General features: G+C 38.4%; 1 protein-coding gene across 2 annotated transcripts; it reads left to right on the top strand.

Moving 5' to 3' along the window:
- Positions 1–1,993: 1,993 nt before the first annotated feature.
- On the top strand, positions 1,994–20,305 carry hbs1l (HBS1-like translational GTPase). 2 transcript variants are annotated; one of them, XM_024291076.2, is made up of 19 exons: positions 2,009–2,062; positions 2,197–2,369; positions 2,861–2,926; positions 3,242–3,373; positions 3,568–3,819; positions 11,145–11,253; positions 11,909–12,153; positions 12,943–13,108; positions 13,453–13,570; positions 15,326–15,472; positions 15,870–15,944; positions 16,061–16,178; positions 16,984–17,052; positions 17,128–17,232; positions 17,414–17,504; positions 17,583–17,691; positions 17,838–17,938; positions 18,352–18,496; positions 19,625–20,305. In XM_024291076.2, exons 2-19 carry the CDS (start codon positions 2,327–2,329, stop codon positions 19,634–19,636), a joined length of 2,103 nt encoding a protein of 700 aa, XP_024146844.1. In that variant the 5' UTR covers positions 2,009–2,062; positions 2,197–2,326; the 3' UTR covers positions 19,637–20,305. The 2 variants fall into 2 exon arrangements, with proteins under 2 accessions (XP_024146845.1, XP_024146844.1); XM_024291077.2 differs by lacking the exons at positions 11,145–11,253; positions 11,909–12,153; positions 12,943–13,108; ... (9 more) ...; positions 18,352–18,496; positions 19,625–20,305 and adding an exon at positions 4,770–6,785 and having other exon boundaries at positions 1,994–2,062.
- Positions 20,306–20,426: the final 121 nt, after the last annotated feature.

Raw genomic sequence — 20,426 nt, 5'->3', positions numbered from 1 at the left:
TTGCTTAAACAAAGCACTGCTTCCATCCACTGAGCCTCATTATTCTGGCAATCTGTCCACCCATCTGTTCAAACCAAATAATTATCTCAACTTTTATTTGTTTCATAAATCCTTGTTGTTGGATTCCTTGATCAGACTTTCTTTGAGCTCTGAGTCTCCCCGCTGCAACACTGATTCGACCAGAAAGGGGTTAAGGGCATTTAAAGGAAACAACTGTTCAAATCCTGTGTGAAGGTGTGAAAAATCACACCCAGTAACCCAACCACAGGAGTAAATTAATCTCAAATATGAGAAGCTTAAAAAAACAATGTTTTTGTCTATTAATTATGCTTTTGTGTCCAAAAAAAGACTAAACTACAGCTACAAAGCTTGTTGTAATGGTGTAGTTATTTCCACTTAAGCAATATGTTCCACTTCAAGTGCTTTTTTTATGCCACTTTTGGTTTAAAAATGCCCTAGTAACATTTCAGTGATGCAAAGGCAGAGTTCCCTCCCTGTCACCTGTGTGACCCCCTAAAGTGAGCAGGTTTGCCGTCTGTGTTCCATGTGTGTAGATGTTTATTTTAACATGTAGATGTGCGAGTTCAAAACACAGGAAGTGGAATTTTAGCAAGGGGAAACCTCTACCCACTCAGAGGTACTTGCACACGCCCACACTCTTAATCAAAGGTAAACATAATGCAAAAAATAGTAAAGATCTCAACTGGCATCCCCCCTCCCTGTCCTTGCCACCCTTCCTTGATCGTACCTGCTCTTTGTCAAACTGCTGCTTGCAATATGAGCCATTTGTTGTGAAAAGATCTTGACAATTACCTAAGCAGAATCCTTCCTTTCTTCATCCTGGTCTATTTTTAGTCAAGGAGACACACCAAGTACCGTATTTTATTTCACCATGCAGATGTGCAACCTCCCAACCCTGGTAGTATCAAATTATTGTGTGACATTTTCATCATCTACACACTCATGACCGCATGTTGGGTGCCGCAATGAGAGAGTAAATGTGGTAAAAGTGCTGCTAATTTACACAAACCTTTTTTTTTTTTTTGCATATTTTTTCATGCACAAATTGCTTCACTTTTGCAAGAGGATGCAAGCTGGGTGCTCACACGGTTTTTAAGGGCATAACCTTTGTCAAAAACATGTAGATACACACACCCTAAGCTCATGCGTGGGATCATTGCACTGCTCATGACCTCTTGAACTGATGTTATGTACTTCAGATAGATCAGTGTGGTAAATGCAACTACTCTATTAACAACGCAGGAGCAGATGCCCATTTGAATGTTTTTGTTTATTTGTGATTGCCTTTATCATGTGCATCATCAAAATATAAGTTTCACTGGCATCCTACTGTGGTTTGTGGGTTTTCAAAGCAAGTTAACCCCCAAAGACAATAGCAAAATCGCAACATTGTGCGTACTGTGGTGTCTGGTTCACAGTTAAATCATTTCCTTTAGCGCAGTTTTTTTTTATTAGGTCAACTAAATATTCGAAGAAACATCATAGAAACAATAAAAAAACACTGGAATTCTGCATTAGTACTTATTTTGTGGATGAATAACATAATGATGAATATTTCATATTCTGTCAGTTAATATTTTTTACAATTGTTTACCCCTATCCTCAAAAATAAATGAATAAATACAATAAGAAATGGTTGGCTTGTTTTGTTTACAACATTTACTTTTCTTCAAATCAAGGTTTAAACCATTTCAGATATTAAAATAATGCAAAGCTAATATTTCTCACATTGATTTTTCTGGAAAGCTTTACCAGAAATGATCATTTTTAAGTTTAAAATCTGTATACAAAGTCTGTAAAATGTAGTTTATGTGAGGTGGATGGTAATCCATCAAATTACCGAGTCTTCTGGTTTCAATACATTTAAATTTAATCATAAAGTACAATATTTTCCTCAGTTCCTTAATATTGTACATTAAAGGAACTGCAGTGGTTCTCTTGTTGTATATTTTCACTTTGTTCAATAAAGTTGCAAAATTGGTAAGAAAAAAAAGAAGAGGAACTTCCGCGCAGAAACCGGAACTTACGTCAGAGGAGAAAAGTAAAAACAAAAACAAATAAAGTTAATGTATATTTGGTATTTAAATAAAACTTTTTTTTCTAATTAGGCACAATATTTAAACAAAAACAACAAAAAGGTTTAAAAAATTACATTCTACGTGTGTGTACTTGCAGAGCTGGGAGCGCTGATCTGGCGGCTGGAGGCTTCACACAGCGACGCCAGCAATGGCAGCCGGGTGGTAACACATGTCCGTAAGCCGATATATATTTACGTGGAGACCGAGCGAAGAAACACTGGCAAACAATGTCTCGGCACAGAAATGTGCGGGGTTACAACTACCAAGAAGGTAGATATGGTCACACTGGAGTCAGTACCCATTTGAACGACCCGTCAGAGCGTGGCACTGCTAAACTCATTAGCCACTAAGCTAAGTTGTTTATAGTTGCGTTAGCATATATTGAAAGTGGGGAAAACAAATGTCGCGTCACTTGGAGCTAAGTGCAAAGTATTCATCAACACCTCTTTGTATTCAGACTTTTGTTTTTATCTAGGCATTATTTACAACCATATTTGTATTTTGTCACAGAGCTATAATGGGTGCTAGCTGTTGCTATCTTGTGCTTTATAAGTCAACACCAACTAATAATGCTAACATATATTTGATTTACTTGATTTTCTTTGTAGAAAGCATGCTATAATTAAAAAAAAAGTTCCCTTAGATGCAAAGGCACAGCTGTCACAAAGGACAACAGCAAGGCTCGCTACACAATTGTGTTTCTGAGCAAAACAATGACAAAAAGATGCACAAGTAAACTTATGTTGTCCCTTTTTTTACAGACTTTGAGGATGATGACATATATGGACAGTCTGTTGAAGAGTATGACTGTATATCACCAGCTACAGGTTAGTGGATGTGTCATTCCTGCTTCCTTTAAATTTAACAGTTCTATGTTGTTAAATGTGTATTGTTCTAACACAATTTAAGTAATTTTGTCGGACACTGTCTTAAAAAAATAAAAGTAATTGGAGGATTATGTAACTTCTTTTATCTATTAATAGAAAAGCTACTGCACAGAAAGTGTGGCTTCTTGTTTACTTTGGTAAATATATATTACAAAAGTTAGGATCCATAATACATTTTTATAAACTGGTCATCACTCAATGTCTTCCTATATGTAAGGCAATTTGACTAAAATTGTTTCTTTTTTGTTTACCCAGCAAATCAGTTCCTGTACTCGCGTCAACAGAGGCAAGTATCTAAAGAAGAGCCTCTAGAGGAGGAAGGATATGAAGCTGATGATGTTCCAATGTCACCAACCATCAATCCCAGTCTTGACCCCTTGGACCAAGGTAGTAAAATAACTGAATATTACATTTTACACATTTAAAAATAAAAAATAAAAGTGTTTTTTTCTATTTTTTCTATTTTTGTTTTTATTGCATTTAGTATTACTTTTTTTAAAAAATCTTATTGTTAGAATTGACGGTTGTTTTTTTGATCATCAATGTTCTTAAAATTGTATTTTTTTTTTGTGTTCTTCAAGCCAAGCTGTATTCCTGCCTCGACTATATGCGGACTGTGTTGGGCGAAGCGGTGCCAGAGTCAGTCCTGACCCAGGCAGCTATAAAACATGGATTTGACCCACAGAGAGCACTGGATGCTGTGCTGTCAGAGGACTCCAAACCGGCTCCAGTTCCCAAAAGGGCAGATGAAGAAATGTCCTCAGCATCCTGGTTGAGTGAGGAGAAGGCGCCACTTCCACAAAGAACCAAAAGGGAGAGTGCGGCAGATAGAGGTACGTATACTGTGGATCAATGAAATAGTGATGCTTCACTGCTGCTTGCTATTAAATCATAGTATAAAGGAGCATGTAAAGGGTTCATTTAGTAAATAAAAATGCAACATATAGTTTTTTATACAGTACTAAAATGTATGGAATGTTTCCAGTATTTTAACCATATATAAAGCAGCTTTTTGACGTTGTATGGAGATTCTTCAAGTATGATCCTTCCATAACTGACACAAAAGCGGCTGTAATAATAAACATGTATCTTTTGATTCAAGCGAAGTTCAGTTTTTGTTAAAAAAGACAGAAAAAATTTACTTGTTTTACTAAGAACTCATAAAACTTGTAGTTGACTTTTATGTTTTTCCCATTAGTTGCCTTTGTTTTCGAGGTTAAATAAGATCATTTTCGAGTTTGGTTTGCTGGTTGTGCTGCTAATCAAATGTCAAATTAAAACCTTTAATGAAGACCTTTTCGATTTAAAGTTTAGCCTTAAAAACCCACTCTGATTATCTTTGGATCTTTTGTAAAAGCTCTCCAGTGGTCTTTTAATTATGATTATGCTGTTTTTAGCCACAATCTAGAAACTTGTCTCGTTTTCTAGGTCATAGTTTCTGCAGAGCAGCAATACTTCATTTTCTATGTCCTCCATTAGAAAAATACCACAAGAGCTCATTAAAAACACAGATTTTGATCAAAGTGGGTGTTTAAAGTTTGGGGAACAACTTTTACATTTTTAATTTACTGGGTTAAGTAATGATAACTTTTTCGCTTCCTAGATTTTACTTGAATTTGCTAAACAACTAGTTCATGTTTTGTCTTTTAAAAGTTTCCCAAAATCAAATTTTAACAAAATGCCTTTTTTTTTCTCTTTTCTTTCCTGTGCGTGGTTTGATGTCCGCCCCATCCTCGTCTTCCCCTTCCTCTTTGACAACTCTTCTTGGCTTTTGTAAGGTAAGGAGCCTTCTTGTCTGCTTCTCACACAGACACTACTACGATGGCACACAAACAACCACGTGTGCCAAACTTATGTGACCTATTAGCTCAACATGAGACTGCACCGGTAGTTAGCGTCAGTGAACAGCAGAACAATGCTCGACCCGTCGGTACCAGTCTGGCTCAGCTCATGTCTGAGCACGGGCAGAAAAGCCAAACAGGAAGTGAGGAGACAGGGCAAAGAAACTGGATTGTTTCCCCATTAACCTTCCTCGCCATAGGATCAAATTCCTCCTTGTCACCTAAACCTCACCAGAATAGTCTCTCTCTTGGCACATTGGCATCTTTAAAAATCAATTCAGGAACAGATTCGTCATCTCCGTCCCATCTCAGTAATCTTTCCTTAAAGAGCTTCCAGTCGGAGACTAAAACCTCCACTGTGGGGACTCCCTCTGGGTTTAGCAGTCAGCGTTCAGCAACTGTTTCTTTAGAAGCTCCGTCATTGGCTAATTTAATCCAGGAGCATTCAAACCGCAGCCCAAGAGGGAGCGACTCTCTGTTTATGGCACATACTGGCGTAAAAGGCCAAGAGACTGCAGCACAACCGCTGCTGCTGTCTGAACTTGCGTCTCAGCATCAAAACAGGCAAGTTGATTCTCTGTTTAAAGCAAACACATCCCCCCCGGTGACAAAAGTTACTCCCGCTTGCCTCAGTGGGACTGTCTCATTGTCACAGTTGGCCTCCGAACACCAAACTCGCAGTTTTTCTCAACCCGTCAGCTCTGAATCTCCAGCAAATGCACACAAACAGCCACCTGGGCTCTCTCAGCTGCTTTCTCTGTCGAATTCGACATTTGAGCACAAAGGAGAAACCTCAACCACCTCAAATGGGTCGCAGTGCTCCCTTACCTCGCTCCTTTCACCGACAAAACCAGAGTGTGCCCATGCATTCGCTGCACACACTGAGAAGGGAGGCACTGAGCGCGAGATCGACCACAATCTCCACCACCGAATCCTCAGGGCATCCACACCATTAAACAGCATTGATCTGAGCTCACTCATCAACCAGACAAATCAGCTCCACATCGACCTCCCTTCACCATCCTCGCCATCTCCTGGAGGCTCGGGTTTGGATTTTTCTGTTTCGGCAAAACCCTCAGTATTTGCAGCTACGTTGTCATTTCAGACACAACCAAGGAGACGCAGGAATGTTTTGAAGGGGCAAACAAAAAGGCAGAGGAATGGAAATGGTTACCAGGTCTTCCTTTGCAAACCACAGAACAAGTTCAAAAGCCCCCCACCTTTTCCTATCGCACCTTTTTGTTTTGACACCCCGTCGCCCGATGACATTGTCCGAGCCAAGCAGGCGAAAGCTTTCACGCGGTAGAGTCGAAGAAAGCGCTTCATCTGCTGGGGCAAAACTGCAACTAAAGGGACTGTTGAAATCATTTTGTTTTTTTTATTTCACACACAAACAAAAACATGAACAAAAACTAGAAAAATCATCTCACTTTATAATAGTTTAGTACATTTTGTACAGGCTTGTAGATTTTAACAACTTTTTAACTTTTTGCTTATTTGCCTCTTTTTTTGATTCAGCCTTTTAAAAAAATAACTCTTATTTTTTGTATGCATTGAAGCCATTTGGCTTTTTATCTTTTGTGTAATCAAAAAGTAACAAAAAAAAAACAAGAAAAAAAATTCTCTTTAGGTTGAATCTGTTTATTTTAGTCGGGGCTGCATAAGCTCTGAAAGAGACAAAGGAGGAAAGAGGGTAAGCTGTGTTTGCAGGTGTGCTGCAGCGACTGGAATATGGATCAGTTAACCATTGTACTGGTTTACTGCTGCTTGTGTTTGAGATCATGAAGTTGACTTTTTGGTTTGGAGGACACCTGGAGATTTTCCCATGAGAGAACACTTAGAGCGAAGCGTGAATGCCTACATATCCAAAGTAAAAGCCAACGTAATGCAGATTTTAATTCAAACTGTCCTCATATAGTGTCTGGAAAAACATGGAAATAAAGTTTGGTTGAATATTACACGCTCACGTCTTTCAATTTACTTCTTTGTGCTAAAATATCAGCAGAATTTCAGGATTATTTAGGGTTTGTGATCTTTGTTAAAGACTAAAAATCCAAGTTTCTTCAGGAATTTCTCATTTTTGCCATGATTTCTTAAATTTTAGGATGGTTTATTTACATTTGATCCATATGAATAAATAGTCTGTTTGTTATGATCTGAAACCTTCTTGCTCAGCTCCATTGTTGTCTTGAATATGAGTGTGTTTTTGGTGAGGAGGTGTGGTTTTGGCTTATGTGTTGCATGGAGCTCTTGCAGGTGCCGAAACCTGAGTGATCACACCCCCCCGGGGTGCCAAACATTAGACTGCTGAGTTCGGGGGGCAAACGCTAAATAGAAAAGGGCAGTAATGACATGTGGAACAAGTTTTTTCACTTTGTTTGGAGAAAATGAGGTCTAACTATTGTTGGTGGTGTAAATATTTGCTTTTTTCCCTCCTTAATCTGTGAAAATCCAAAAATCTCTCTTATTAACTTTGTCCAGCAGCTGCTGCTTTGTCCTTTTTTTTTCTTTTTTTCTTTTTTTTTTTTTTTTCTTAAGGCGAGTTGGTGTGTGGGTTTCTGCAGGAAGCTGCTCTCTTGGAGAAAATGTCACACCAAGCACACGTCGTCTCTGCACAGCAGCCGATCATCTTACTCGGAGTGTCTCTCTTAACACCACCTACGTAGGAAAAATCTGATTATATGTCTCTTGACTTTCACAGCTTCGACAAAGGCTGCGACAGATCAAATCATTTTCTGACTTCAGAGCGTCTGTCTTCTCTGCAAGGCAAATATGTTGCACAGTTTGGTTGTGAAGCTGTGCCAGCAGTGGAAAATACCATTTTGACTGACAAGTGGTCAAAAAAAGAGGCTTTGTTTAGACTTTACCAAAGCGAGAAGAAAAAATGCTAACAGATCTTCTTCAATTTTTTACCATTTGAGTTCCTTTTAGTCAAAATTTGTTATAAAACTTAACATGAAATCATGAGTAAAAGAGCTGGAAATGGATGAAAATGTCTTAAAATCTCATTTGTAGTACGTAAATGTGCTTAAAAAGTTAATGGTTTTAGTTGCAAACTATTTTTTTCATAAATCAGTTTAGCACTTTATTTTTCAATCTAAAATGAGCTCTTTGCATTTGATGATTATATTTATAAAAACAAACTCCCACGTGTTGAATAGTGGGTGTTTTCTTTCCTTAAGACCCAGATTAGATCTGATTAAACCTTAATAGACCAACTTTAACATTTACTTCACCATATCTTTCACAAACTGCTGCAAATGTGAATAAACGCCAAACATTTGCATCTTTTAACATCCATAAAGATGTTAATTTCCTTATTTTCTGTGTTGGTTCTTTAAACTCTTAGGTTCAGACTAAGTGGGTTGGTAGATCTCTCATTAATCCGTCTTTGTAAAACCTTACAAATGATGCCCTGCCTTCATCTTAGCCTCAGATCCTGTGAGTCTTTGTCCTTTGTGTGTGATCAGGTTAATCTTGTCCACCTCGAGAAGAAAGCTAATTATCGCGCAGGCAACACCTTAATTCAGAATTACTAAAGAAAAATATCTTCTATGACATCTCATTTAAATAACCCAAACATAAAAGGACAATTTAGTGATAATTTAAACCTTTATCGATTAAGCTTTTAAAAAGAGACATATATGAAAGCATAGATCGGAGAGATTTGACATGACGTGCAGTTTTTCTGCTATTGTTCTGCTTCAGGACCTCCTAAAGCGCATTAGGCGTGAGTTTTTAAGGCTCTTATGAGTCAAAGTGAGTCGGTGTGTGAGGGGAAAGCTGAGCCACGGCAGAGGGGCAGACGTGGTACTGTCCGCGCTTGACTCACGCCGGCAGGGACCTACTTAAAAGCTTCTCCCTCAGCCACAAGTTTCCTTTACGCTGCTGTCATTTTCATTCATCTGTTCTCGTTTCTTTCAGTATGAATGAAGCTGAATTCCCAGCTCTCACATCAATGATGGTTTTAGACCTCCTAAACACATCTGATTGTATGTTAGCACACTTTTAAGTCTTAAATCATTTTATTTTTCTGTGTTTCTTTTAATTTTTATGATGCTTCAGTCCCTCTTCAAACACTCAAACTTTAGTTAAACTTGTCTTTTGCAGCTTTTAGCGGCCTCAAGTGGAAGGGAGTGTCATTACTTTTTTATTCTTAAGCAGTTTGAAAACTACAATAAAGGCAATTCACTTTTTTAATTTAAATAGATGCTATACGATGTTAACATAACATTTAAAGTAGATTTTCCATCTTTTTGAGGTGTTTTGATGTGCGATTGCAGAGCTGAGTCCTTGCGTGTGCATTTGCATGGGGGGGGGGGTGATGTTTGCTCATCCTGGGCGGACTCTCTTTACGCCGTGCACACTTGAGCCTTGAAGGTGCACGGATGACTCACCCATTACAAGCCGCAGCAAGGGTCTTCTGTCGTGGAGAAATCCTGGATGGGAGCGTGCCAAATGTTTATTTGACAACCCAGACAGCGTCATGCGAATCCGGGTCTGAGCCTCAAAACCCGACAGGAGACCAGCTCTCAAATGAAATTAGATCGTAGGGCCACTGTTTGCCAAAGTGTCAACTGTGTTTTGACAGAAGTATGAGTCCGTTAGTGGAGGAGAGGTTATTTGTGCTGCAGGGGAATTCAAAAGGTGATGTAAAAACAGGAAAGGTTTGTGTTAATTAGCTGTTTGTAGTTTGTCTCAGTTTAATCAGTCATGTGATTCTTGGCTGTTTTTCAAACACTGCGACTCCTCTATTTTCATCAAGGACCTTCTTCTGATTTTGTTCCATTAAAATGACATTTCATCTTTTTTTGCAAAATAGTTATTCTATTAGTGATAATAAGTCTTTTGATTATTAAGATGCTTACAGTATTATTAAAAAAAGGCTTACTAACTTTCAAAATAAATCTCAAATATTCAATTTCATATGCAAATAAAACACCACAGACGAGCTATCAAAATAGAAGTATCTTTTTTTTAAAAGTTAAATAAAAGAAGGAAGGAGCTGACTGATGTCCTGTCTGACGCAGGTGCTAGAAACTTGTAAGGTCAAGAAAAGCCCCCAGCTAAAGGAAAAACTGAAATTTATCTCTGAGTAGATTTTTCCGTCTCAAATTTCGTCTTTTTGCACCAAACGAGATGCTAGATATGAGACCAAACAGTCATTTCTGACTTTTTTTGCTTAAACTTGGGGTTAATTTGCATTTTTGAGTTTGATGCATTTTAAAAAAAAATGTTGTGATAGCATGGAGTATATAAATCACATGGGAAAAAAAAGCCTCATCATGAAGATGATCTGTCTGACTTGGATTTCTGTGTTTCGGGCTTCAAGGGACTTTTTTCTTTTTTGCAGAAGAGTCATTTAGAGAATACTTGGTTAGCGAAAGTTCATTGATATTCTGGTGAATCAGACTTTTTCTCTCAGGGTATTTTTTAAAATGATGTATTGAGGGATGTTTTACACTTATATCCCACGGAAAATAAATAAGATAGAATGTACTTTTTATAACTTTAAATATTGAGTCAAATGTGTTATTTTTTACACCAATAAAATAAATAAATACATTTTCTTTTATAAAAAAAAATCCCTTTTTGCGCTCAGTCTCCTGCATCTCCAGAAGAGCCACAGTTTGATCAGATGTGAGGACTCAGTGATAAAATGCACAGTCACTTCCAGCCCAGCGCCTGCTGAGGTAACACCTTCTCATTCGAGAAACGCTGCGTCATGCCGATCTATTTCTGTGGAGACGGGAGGCAACGGCCACTTCTGAAATTAACCCTTTCTGAGCCAGGATGCCAGATGCAAACAGACACGTACACTGACGCACAGTGTGCACTAGGCTTGGCTGTGCAGCTTAGCCCAGATGAATCAGGAGCGGGTCGATATGACTGGGATCGGTGGCCATTTAGGACTGCAATGACGAGGCGATGACCTCAACAAGTCTCTCTGCTGCAGAATATGGACTTCCTCAACCAAGATATGTGCGACAGATTGCGTTGTGCATTCTCACTCGTCGTGTGTGTGTGTGAACTTTACACGTCAATATTTGACTGCAACCAGTGAAATTCTTATCGTTTTTATCGGCCTTAAAAAACGCAGAGATGTTGATTTGCGAGAAAGATGAGTTGGTGTTTGCTCTTAGTCATCGCTGTTTGTAAAAGGGGGAAAAACACTTCAAAAGCTTTATACAGTGAAATATCATTTAATATGTTCGTTTTTTTAAACTGGAGGAAATTTTCCGCCTCAGAGTTTTAAAATGAAAATTCTTTAAAGCATCGTAGTTTGAAACTGTTTTCATAGATCATTTTTCTCTTAGCCAAAGGCAGAGATGCGCCTCAGTACCATTTGGACTCTGAAGTGGTTCCAAAAGTGGCCCGGATGACCGTCTCTGGCAAGAAGCAGACCATGGGCTTTGAGGTCCCCAGGTATCTGAGCTAACGTTCCCTCTTTTATTATGTACTCATGATTAAAAAAAGCTGGAAATTACCTAAACATTTGCGTATAAACTAATGCTCTTGATATGAAACAAATGACTGTACATGAGAACTGGACAGAGTGAGTCTGGCGTCACTGATAGAAAATGGCTAACTTGCGGTTCCAATAAAATTAAGTCACTCCAGTCGACATTTTTTCACAATGCGGACGCCACTATGTTAGAGTCTCGTAAGTAACCAGGGACTGGTCTGAATCAGTCCGAGTCATTGTTTCTATGGCAACCACTCTTGTTAATCAGAATTGAGCTTGTTGGAAAGTCCACACCCCTACTTGAAAGAAGGCTACACTAACCTTTTCTATGCGAGACCACCTGCTTTTATTGAGGCGTCCGATTGGCCAGTTTATAACTTAAATAACTTGTTACAGAAAAAAAATATAATGGAAAACAACAGATTAGCAAGAACGTTTTAAAAAAAATGTTGCCGAGCTAGAATGGTTATTCTGACAAATAAAATAAGTAATAGCTGTTTATTTCTCTATAGAAACACATGGGCGTCTTGGAACCAGCCAGTATTTTCTGTTTGGAATGCTTATGGAGTTTTTTTTTTTTTTAAGTTGTGGACTAACTTGAAATGTGCTTTGCAGCACAGGCGAGACCTTCCCTTCTTCAGTCCATCGAGTTGGCAGCCCAGAAAACGTCACCTCAACCTCCTCCCCTGAGATTGCACCTAAACGTCCAGATACTCCGTCGAAGGCTTCCAACGGAGACGAGCCCTCAGCCGTTCCTACACCCAGCCGCTCTTCCGGAAAGGCCCGACAGGCCATCAACATCAAGGCAGAGCTGGAGAAGAGACAAGGGGGCAAACCCCTGTTAAATCTGGTAGTCATAGGTAGGATTTAGATACATTTCCCAGAGATCTCTGCAAAAACAGGAGTGCATTGATGCTCACTAAATTAGCAAATATAGACCATAATGCATTGCGTTTGAATGATTTGTCTTTTGAAAAATATATTTAAATCTGTTTTTTATAAAGTTTTTATCATCAGAGCACAAAAGTTTATATGTATTAGTTTTTTTAATTTTGAGACATAGGTAATTTCATTTTTGACAATTAAAAAAATAGTAGTGAGCATGCATCCAAATCCATCAGAATCCATGGCTCTGGTTAGTCCTGCACTATACAGTCTTTTAGAGGTTAGGGAGTAGTGAGGGACACAAAAAACCTAAATCATAGTTTGAGGATCATCTCAAGAACGCTTGAGCGCTTGCTAACCAAAGGGCAGCATCACCTCAAATGCTCCTTTATGCCCTTCTTTGGTATGCATGGATTAAAGTAAATGAGTCAAGCTTCACAGCAGCAAAGTTGCTCAATCATAATTTCTCATTTTCAGTTTTACCCAAAGGAGTGACTTGGTAGTTTCAAAAGTGCAGATGATTCTTGTTTCTCACAGTGTATGAAACCTCTTGCGTTTCCTCCGTCTCCCATCCCCCGTTAACCTCCATCCTTCTTCCCATTTCTGTCAATCTTCAAACACTTGTGCAATTCTATCCCTAATCTGTGGTTTCCTTTCCCCGTTTCACCGTTACTTCTGCCTTGTTTAACCCTCACTTATCTTCTTGGTATCCTCTAAAAAGGGAGACTGGCAACTTTCTCATTTTTGGTTTTCACTCTGCGCAGGTCATGTGGATGCAGGTAAGAGCACACTGATGGGCCACCTGCTTTATCTGCTCGGCAACGTCAACAAGCGCACCATGCACAAGTATGAGCAGGAGTCCAAAAAGGCAGGGAAGGCCTCCTTCGCTTACGCCTGGGTCCTGGATGAAACTGGCGAGGAGAGAGACAGGTACAGGTGTTTCCCGTGAGACATAAAAAGCACAATTCTGATTTGTTTTATTTGTTTTTGTCAAAGAAGTGGCTATATGCCCTCTGTTTTGTTATTCCGAGAGTAAAACGGAAGCGAAATAGCGCAGAAACAGAAAGTGACTTGGGTGGGAGTACAAACACATTCGTAATCACTAACTTCTGAACCAGATGCATGATATTTGTGAGCCACACCCACTGCAGGATGTCGCTATTTACCAAAAAAAAAAAAAAAATCACTCGGAAGTTCAAATCCACCTTTTACGTCAGTCATCTGCATTCAGGTGACGGCCTAAAAACTTTGAAATGTCTGTTTTTTTGCTCCAGAGGGGTGACCATGGACGTGGGCATGACAAAGTTTGAGACAAACACTAAGGTGGTGACGCTGATGGACGCACCAGGACACAAAGACTTCATCCCCAACATGATCACAGGGGCTGCACAGGTACACATGCAGTGAATCTGGGACGTTTCAGGAGGAAAATCTGTGCTAAATTATACGTTTTCGTCAAAAATGTTGCCATGTTTGAACTAAATATCCAAATATACACAGTAGGGGGTTGAGCACAAGTCATGAAACGAATGTAAAGATCTGATGATCTTGATATCTTGGGAAAATTAGTCAAAAAGAAAATCTGTGTCAGACTCATTTGAGGTGGGAAACGACAATTAAGTTTGTGGCAAAAGAATCGAAAGACGTTTCTCCAACTCCCATAATTGAATCAGTCATCGCCGAATGTGGCTTAGCGAATCCTGATTCTTTCTGACGTTACTCTGGTCCTGATGAAAATAGCTCATTTTACTGAGCGCACAGACATGGTGCCACGCCCGCCAGCTTGATCTCTGTGGTTCTGGGTGTCACAAGGTGTTTTGCAGGCATGGGTGTGCTCGTCCGACTCTCTTTTAGGGAACTCGTGTAATTTCTCTTTTTACCATATGACTGTCCTCACGTTCAGCCCTCTCGTGTTGTGACTAAGAGGTTTCTGTAGCAAACCCCTTATAGTCACTTTTCTGTTCTGTTCTTCAAAGCCTCCCCTGCAATACCACACTGACTGTTTGCTCTTCGATATGAAAATACATCGTAAAGACTCAAATCTGAAGGGTTGGTTTGACCAGAAAAGATTAGGCAAAAATTAACATTTTTTTTAATTATAATTCAGTCCTAGTCATTTCAATTAGGTAAAATTATCCTAACTGGATTTTATTTACCAAAATCTCTAATAGAAGTAGCGGTCTGTGGATTTTAGAGCTGAGCCTTCAGTCTTCTTTATGTTTCTAACACCTTCCTGTTATATATGAATATTATTTTATGGAGTAATTCCATCAAAAATGGACAGATGTGATCTATTCAGATAATTTTAGGCTGTGCAGGCCCTGATGGTACGTCCCTGTCTAATAGTGCTGCTCAGTCCTGCAAGGTCAACAAATACAATCAAAGGATTTTAGTTTAATCTTCCTGTACTGAGGATGCAACAAGGAGATGGTTAAAAATAATCTCCAAAATTAAGAAAAAAGGTTCCAGAAAAGCCAGACACAGACGTTTGAGTATCTTTCTTTGTATGTTTTAATCCACAGAAGGCAGGAAAGAGATTGTTTTTATGGTATAGTATCTGTGCTTCAAACATTAACTCACTTAGATTAAAATTTACTGGAAAAAATGCAATTGTAAAACTACTAAGAGAAGAATTTTGCCACAATTGTGTCATGTAACCTTTGAGGACTTTGAGACTTGGTTCTACAATAAAAACCTCACATTCAGTTTTGTTTATTTAAAAATAATGTGCTTCTCTTAAAGAAATGCAGCTGTAAAGTGTTTGAATTGAGCTTTAAAGCAAAACAAAGAAAATAATTAAATATTTTGATATTTTTTGTTCATAGTGTGAATCGTGAGCTTTAACACAAACTTCATTTTTGCACTTTTTTACATAAATTTAATTTTTTCTGCTGTTCCTAAAAATATGTCATTATAAATGAATATGGAAAGCTTGTGTTTTAAAGGGAAAACACTCCATTTTAAGATTTATTTTCTAATTACGGTTGTTTTGGAGGCTTTGTTTATTTCAGGTTGAATTCATGCAAGTTCTCAATAAACATTGAACCTGATGAGTCCTCCTCTTGTACACGTTCTTGAGTTTTGATTTAAAAACTTCTGCCATTGAGCCTCATTTTCTCGTCTCGTGCCTCCCGTCCTTCTCCTCAGGCGGACGTTGCCGTCCTGGTGGTGGACGCTAGCAGAGGCGAGTTTGAGGCAGGCTTCGAGGCCGGCGGTCAGACCAGAGAGCACGCTCTCCTGGTGCGATCTCTCGGCGTCACTCAGCTGGCTGTAGCCGTCAACAAGATGGATCAGGTCAGACCTGCTAGATTTTTATTTTGCTGAAACAGTCGTATTTTTATAAAGTAACATAAGAAAGACTTATCACCCCCATAACCCTATTTAGCTACTTTTACTTTATGTAAAACTTTCACATTGATTTGAATCCATCATATTGTTTCACTGACTTGTAAATCTAAAAAAAACCCAACTTTGCAAGCATATTTTTGAAGATAATAAAAATTTTTTTTTAAACAAACTTAGTTGATGATGATGTCTTTTAGAATCGTACAACTAAAAATAATATTTTACCTCAGATGTTTCCAACAGGACTAATAGTAACTTTGTTTGTTTCCTCTGTTGATGACACATTGACTCACTGAAATGGAAACTTTCTTCTTGTCTTAACTTCCTCTTTATGTTTCCAAATCAGGTAAACTGGCAACAAGAGCGTTTCCAAGAAATCATCTCAAAACTCGGGCATTTTCTAAAGCAGGCTGGATTCAAGGTTAGTGGGTCAGGTTCAGTGACATTTGATCTTTTTTTTTTTATTATTTTTTTTCCTTAGTGTCGTACAGCCATTGTTGTTTCATCCAGACTGAAATCTGTATTTTTTTCTTGCAGGAATCAGACGTTTTCTACATCCCAACCAGCGGCTTATCAGGAGAAAACCTCACCGTCAGGAGTTCAGTGTCGGAGCTCACCTGTTGGTATTCTGGACCCAGCCTGTTGGAGCAGATCGGTAAAGACAGCGTTAGGCCTCTTTAGCATTCAGACAAAAAAAATTATTTTATGGAAAATAAAACTAATTCTGTCAGCATAATAACTCAAACCAGCTAATAACCTTGAAAAACGTCACTGCTGTAATAGATTTTTTTACAGTTTGCTTGGTTGAACATTTACCTTATTATATCCCAGAGATAATATTAAGTGAGATTTTTCTTTTGTTACTTTGATTTAATTTTCTTAAACTTTATTATGTTTCTTTATATTCATTTGTATTTTTCTCTGTGCTCAGAATTGTCTGTGTAAATGCTCCTCTGAGATAAGCCTACAGTTGTTTGTATTGGCAAAAAAAAAAAAAAAATACTCATTTGAATATAAAGAAGACAAAAACACAACACAAACAGCTTATCAGTGCTGCAATTAGAATACAAATAATCACCAACCATCTAGAGTCTTTCAGGTCTTATTTCTACCTACCAGTATTAGTAAGTACACAGTCATCAGTCAACGTTTGGATTCAAGTCTCCTGCTGTTATACAAAATAAGAATAACAAGCAGATTTCTAATTTTTCTTTATAGGTCAAATTCAGCAAAAGTGCTTCATTTACATTTTGATTAAAAAGTTACTTTACCAGCTTTATTACAGGGAATCAAACTAAAAAAACAAACTCTGGATGCCTTGATTCTGCTGTTTTTCTGATTGTGTTCATTGGCTGAGACACTGAATGGTCACCTCTGTTTATCACAGTCATTATTTGGTAGACTTTCCTGTTTTTCTCTGTTAACTTCCTCTTCTGTTGTTCTGTTTTTCCCCTTTTCAGATGCATTCAAACCCCCCCAGAGATCCGTAGATAAACCTTTCAGACTGTCTGTCTCAGATGTGTTCAAAGGTAACAAAAACACTTCTGTTGCCAAATACTTCTATTTTCCACATTAATAAATGTTTTTTTTTTTTTAATCTGTAGATCAGGGTTCAGGCTTCTGCATCACCGGGAAGATTGAAGCTGGTTATATCCAGACGGGAGACAGAATATTGGCGATGCCTCCCAATGAAACCTGCACAGTAAAAGGTGAACAGGTTCCTGCAAAGCTAAAGTTTTTAGTGACTCCCTAAAGAAATCTCTCACGGATTTGTTGAAGTAAACACGACCGATTGTAAAATGCTTCTTTTGCATCATCATGTCACGTAAGTGCTCAAAGTTGATCCTTATGCGAGTTGAGTAACGCTGCCATCCTGTGGCTCCTCTGCAGGAATCACTCTACATGATGAAGCTCTGGACTGGGCTGCTGCCGGAGACCACGTCAGCCTCACGCTCACCGGCATGGACATCATCAAGATGAAGTAAAAAATAATGTCAGATGTATCAAATAAATGGCAGGATATGAAATCTGAGCTCTTCGCTTCGACTCCTCCCTGCAGTGTTGGCTGCGTCTTCTGTGACCCCAAGGAGCCCATTCGAGTCTGCACTCGGTTCAAAGCCAGAATCCTCCTTTTCAATATCGAGGTTCCCATCACGAAAGGCTTCCCAGTAAGATTTTATGAAACAAAATGAGGAAACTGAAGTGAATGATCAATGAAATGTGCTTTTTTTTAACAGGAAGTTTTCTTAAATTTAGCTAAAATGAAAATAAAGTGTTAATTATTGCCAAATTGTTTTTTTTTTTTTTGCTGTAGGTACTGTTGCATTACCAGACAGTCAGCGAACCAGCCACCATTAGGAAACTAATAAGCGTCCTACATAAGACCAGCAGCGAGGTCCTCAAGAAGAAACCAAAGTGAGTTTAGTGGTACGAGAGTTTTACAGCGTTTTGCGTCGTCCCTTGAACGCATCAGGATGTTCCGCTCTCCAGTTGTTGCTTGTCCTCCACTGAAACCTGGCCGCCGCGCCGCGCGTCATCGCGTGGGAAGATGGAGATGTGTTTTAACCCGTTGCAACCTGATGCAAAGCTGATGCAGCGTGTGCATCAAATGTACATCACAGACTTCTGAGGGATTTTTTTATTTAAACATCTCAATAGTTTATGATTGCAAAGCATAATAAATAATCTCATATTTAATGCTTTAAACACAGTATTTGCACACAAACGGTTTAAAAATGCTTGTATTCATTTTTTTTAATACTTTTTGTCAAAAAAAGGAATTTTCTGTTGATCCATTTTTATGACTTCTTGTGTTTCATTCTTTGAAGGTGTTTAACGAAGGGTATGAACGCCATAGTGGAGCTGCAGACCCAGAGGCCGGTGCCTTTAGAGCTGTACAAGGACTACAAAGAACTGGGTCGCTTCATGCTGCGATACGTGGGCTCCACCATCGCTGCAGGAGTTGTTACAGAGGTGACTTAAAAAAAAATATATATAATAGACGTGTGTCAAAGTCAAGGCCCGGGGGCCGGATCCGGCCCTCTACATATTTTTATTTTATTGTTATTAATGGCCGATATTACCTTGTATAATTTTGACAGAAGATATTTTTATGGCGAGTAAAATATTGAAAGTTATTTAAGGTTTAAGTTGATTTATTCTGGAATAATATTCCTGCCTTTTTATTATCCATAATTAAACCTCATGTGGGAATCCCTAAGGTTTCTTCTTTTTTCCTGACTCAGGTTTTTTTTAGGAGTTTTTCCTTACCCGGAGGGGGGGGGTTTAAGGGCAGGGATAACCAGTTTTATTTAGTCTGTTAGTTTTTAACTATTGTTCATATTTTACGCATCTGTAAAATTGCCTGCATGAATCCCAATGAGGCACATTTCCTTTGTGATTTTGGGCTATATAAATAAAATTGAATTGAATTATGTTAAAAAGTTATGGTGTTAAAGAATTAAAAATTGTTATTCTGCTAGCTTTTTGGACTATTTTGGCATTTACTAAGATTTTTAGGCTAAAATAGAGTTTAGCTAATGTTTCTGCTACATGCTAGCTGTTTTGGATAATTTAGGCTCTTTTCAGTTTTTTTAGGTTATTTTAAAGTTTAGCTTTTTTTCCACCTACATGCTAGCTATTTTGGCTAATTTAGCCTGTTTTTAGGCCATATTTTTAGGCTAATTTGGAGTTTAGTTAATATTTTAGCTACATGCTAGCTGTTATAGCTAACCTATTTTTTTCGTTTTTTTTAGGCTAATTTGGCATTTAGCTAATATTTTAGCTGGTTATCAGCTTTAGTGATTTCAGCTATTAGCTTGAGCATTTTTAGCAATCAATTTCAGCACCTTCAGCACGATGCAGCAGTCAAATTCAGCTTATAGCATTCCCACTAGCATTATCGCAGGTAATGCTATAAACATCAAGGTCATTATTATGTTAAATAGTTACGGTTTTAAAGTTTTAAAAATGTAGTTTTAGTGTGTTCCATAAATGTTTATCCTGTTCGTCCCGCGACCTAAGGTGTGTTTTGGATTTTGGCCCCTTGTGCGATTGAGTTTGACACCCCTGCTTTAATACTTGTGCTTTTCTCTGCTGCAGATCAAGGAATGAAGAGTTTCCACCAGCACAGGGGTCAGCCGGGGTCAAAGAGTCCCACTCTTTGACAGAAGAGACGTCATCCATCTGTCCATCCATCCGATGCAGAATCTGCATCCGTTGATGGTTGTAACTAACAATAACTGCACACATGCAATTGTAGCCTAGAATGTGAACAGAAATTAATAAAAAAATGACATGTGGGAGGGGAGAAATAAATGAAATACTTCTGCAAGGGAGATTTTTAGCAGCAAAATGCACAATGAAAGGGCTAATCTTGTTTTCCTACGTTATTTAGAGGTCTGGATATTTTTATTTTGAATCAAATGATGTGCCAAGAGAGTGACGGAAGTAGTTTTTAGTTTGAATTTTTTTGTTTTTGTTTACAAATCACATTTAATTTGGGAACCTAAAACAGTATAAAAGGCTTAGGAATGCTGCATGTTAATAAACTGCATCTGCAGAGGTTTTGAGCTTTTTGAAACGCATCACTACACGGCTGTAATTATGAAGTCCAAAATGAAGATTATGGTAAACTTATTTGATCTGGTTTCATGGCGACATTGTTGGTCTTCGCTGGCGTGGAGAGCACCACGAGGCACAGTCATTAAGGCCGCAAAGAAGGGATGACTGACGGCGAGTCTTACACTTCTCCAGGGAAAATAAAGTGATTGCAACACTTGATGCAGTCTTGTTTTTTGTTTGTTTATTTGCCAACACCTTTAGTTTTGCTATGACTTAAGAAAAAGTCACACAGAGGATTTTGTTTCTCCTATGACCCCTGAACTAAACATCAAATCTGCTT

This window comes from Oryzias melastigma, linkage group LG24 (genome assembly GCF_002922805.2).
Source record: "Oryzias melastigma strain HK-1 linkage group LG24, ASM292280v2, whole genome shotgun sequence".
NCBI lineage: Eukaryota > Metazoa > Chordata > Actinopteri > Beloniformes > Adrianichthyidae > Oryzias > Oryzias melastigma.
The sequence above is the reverse complement of the archived record's forward strand: the minus strand, read 5'-3'. Positions and strand labels throughout refer to the sequence as shown.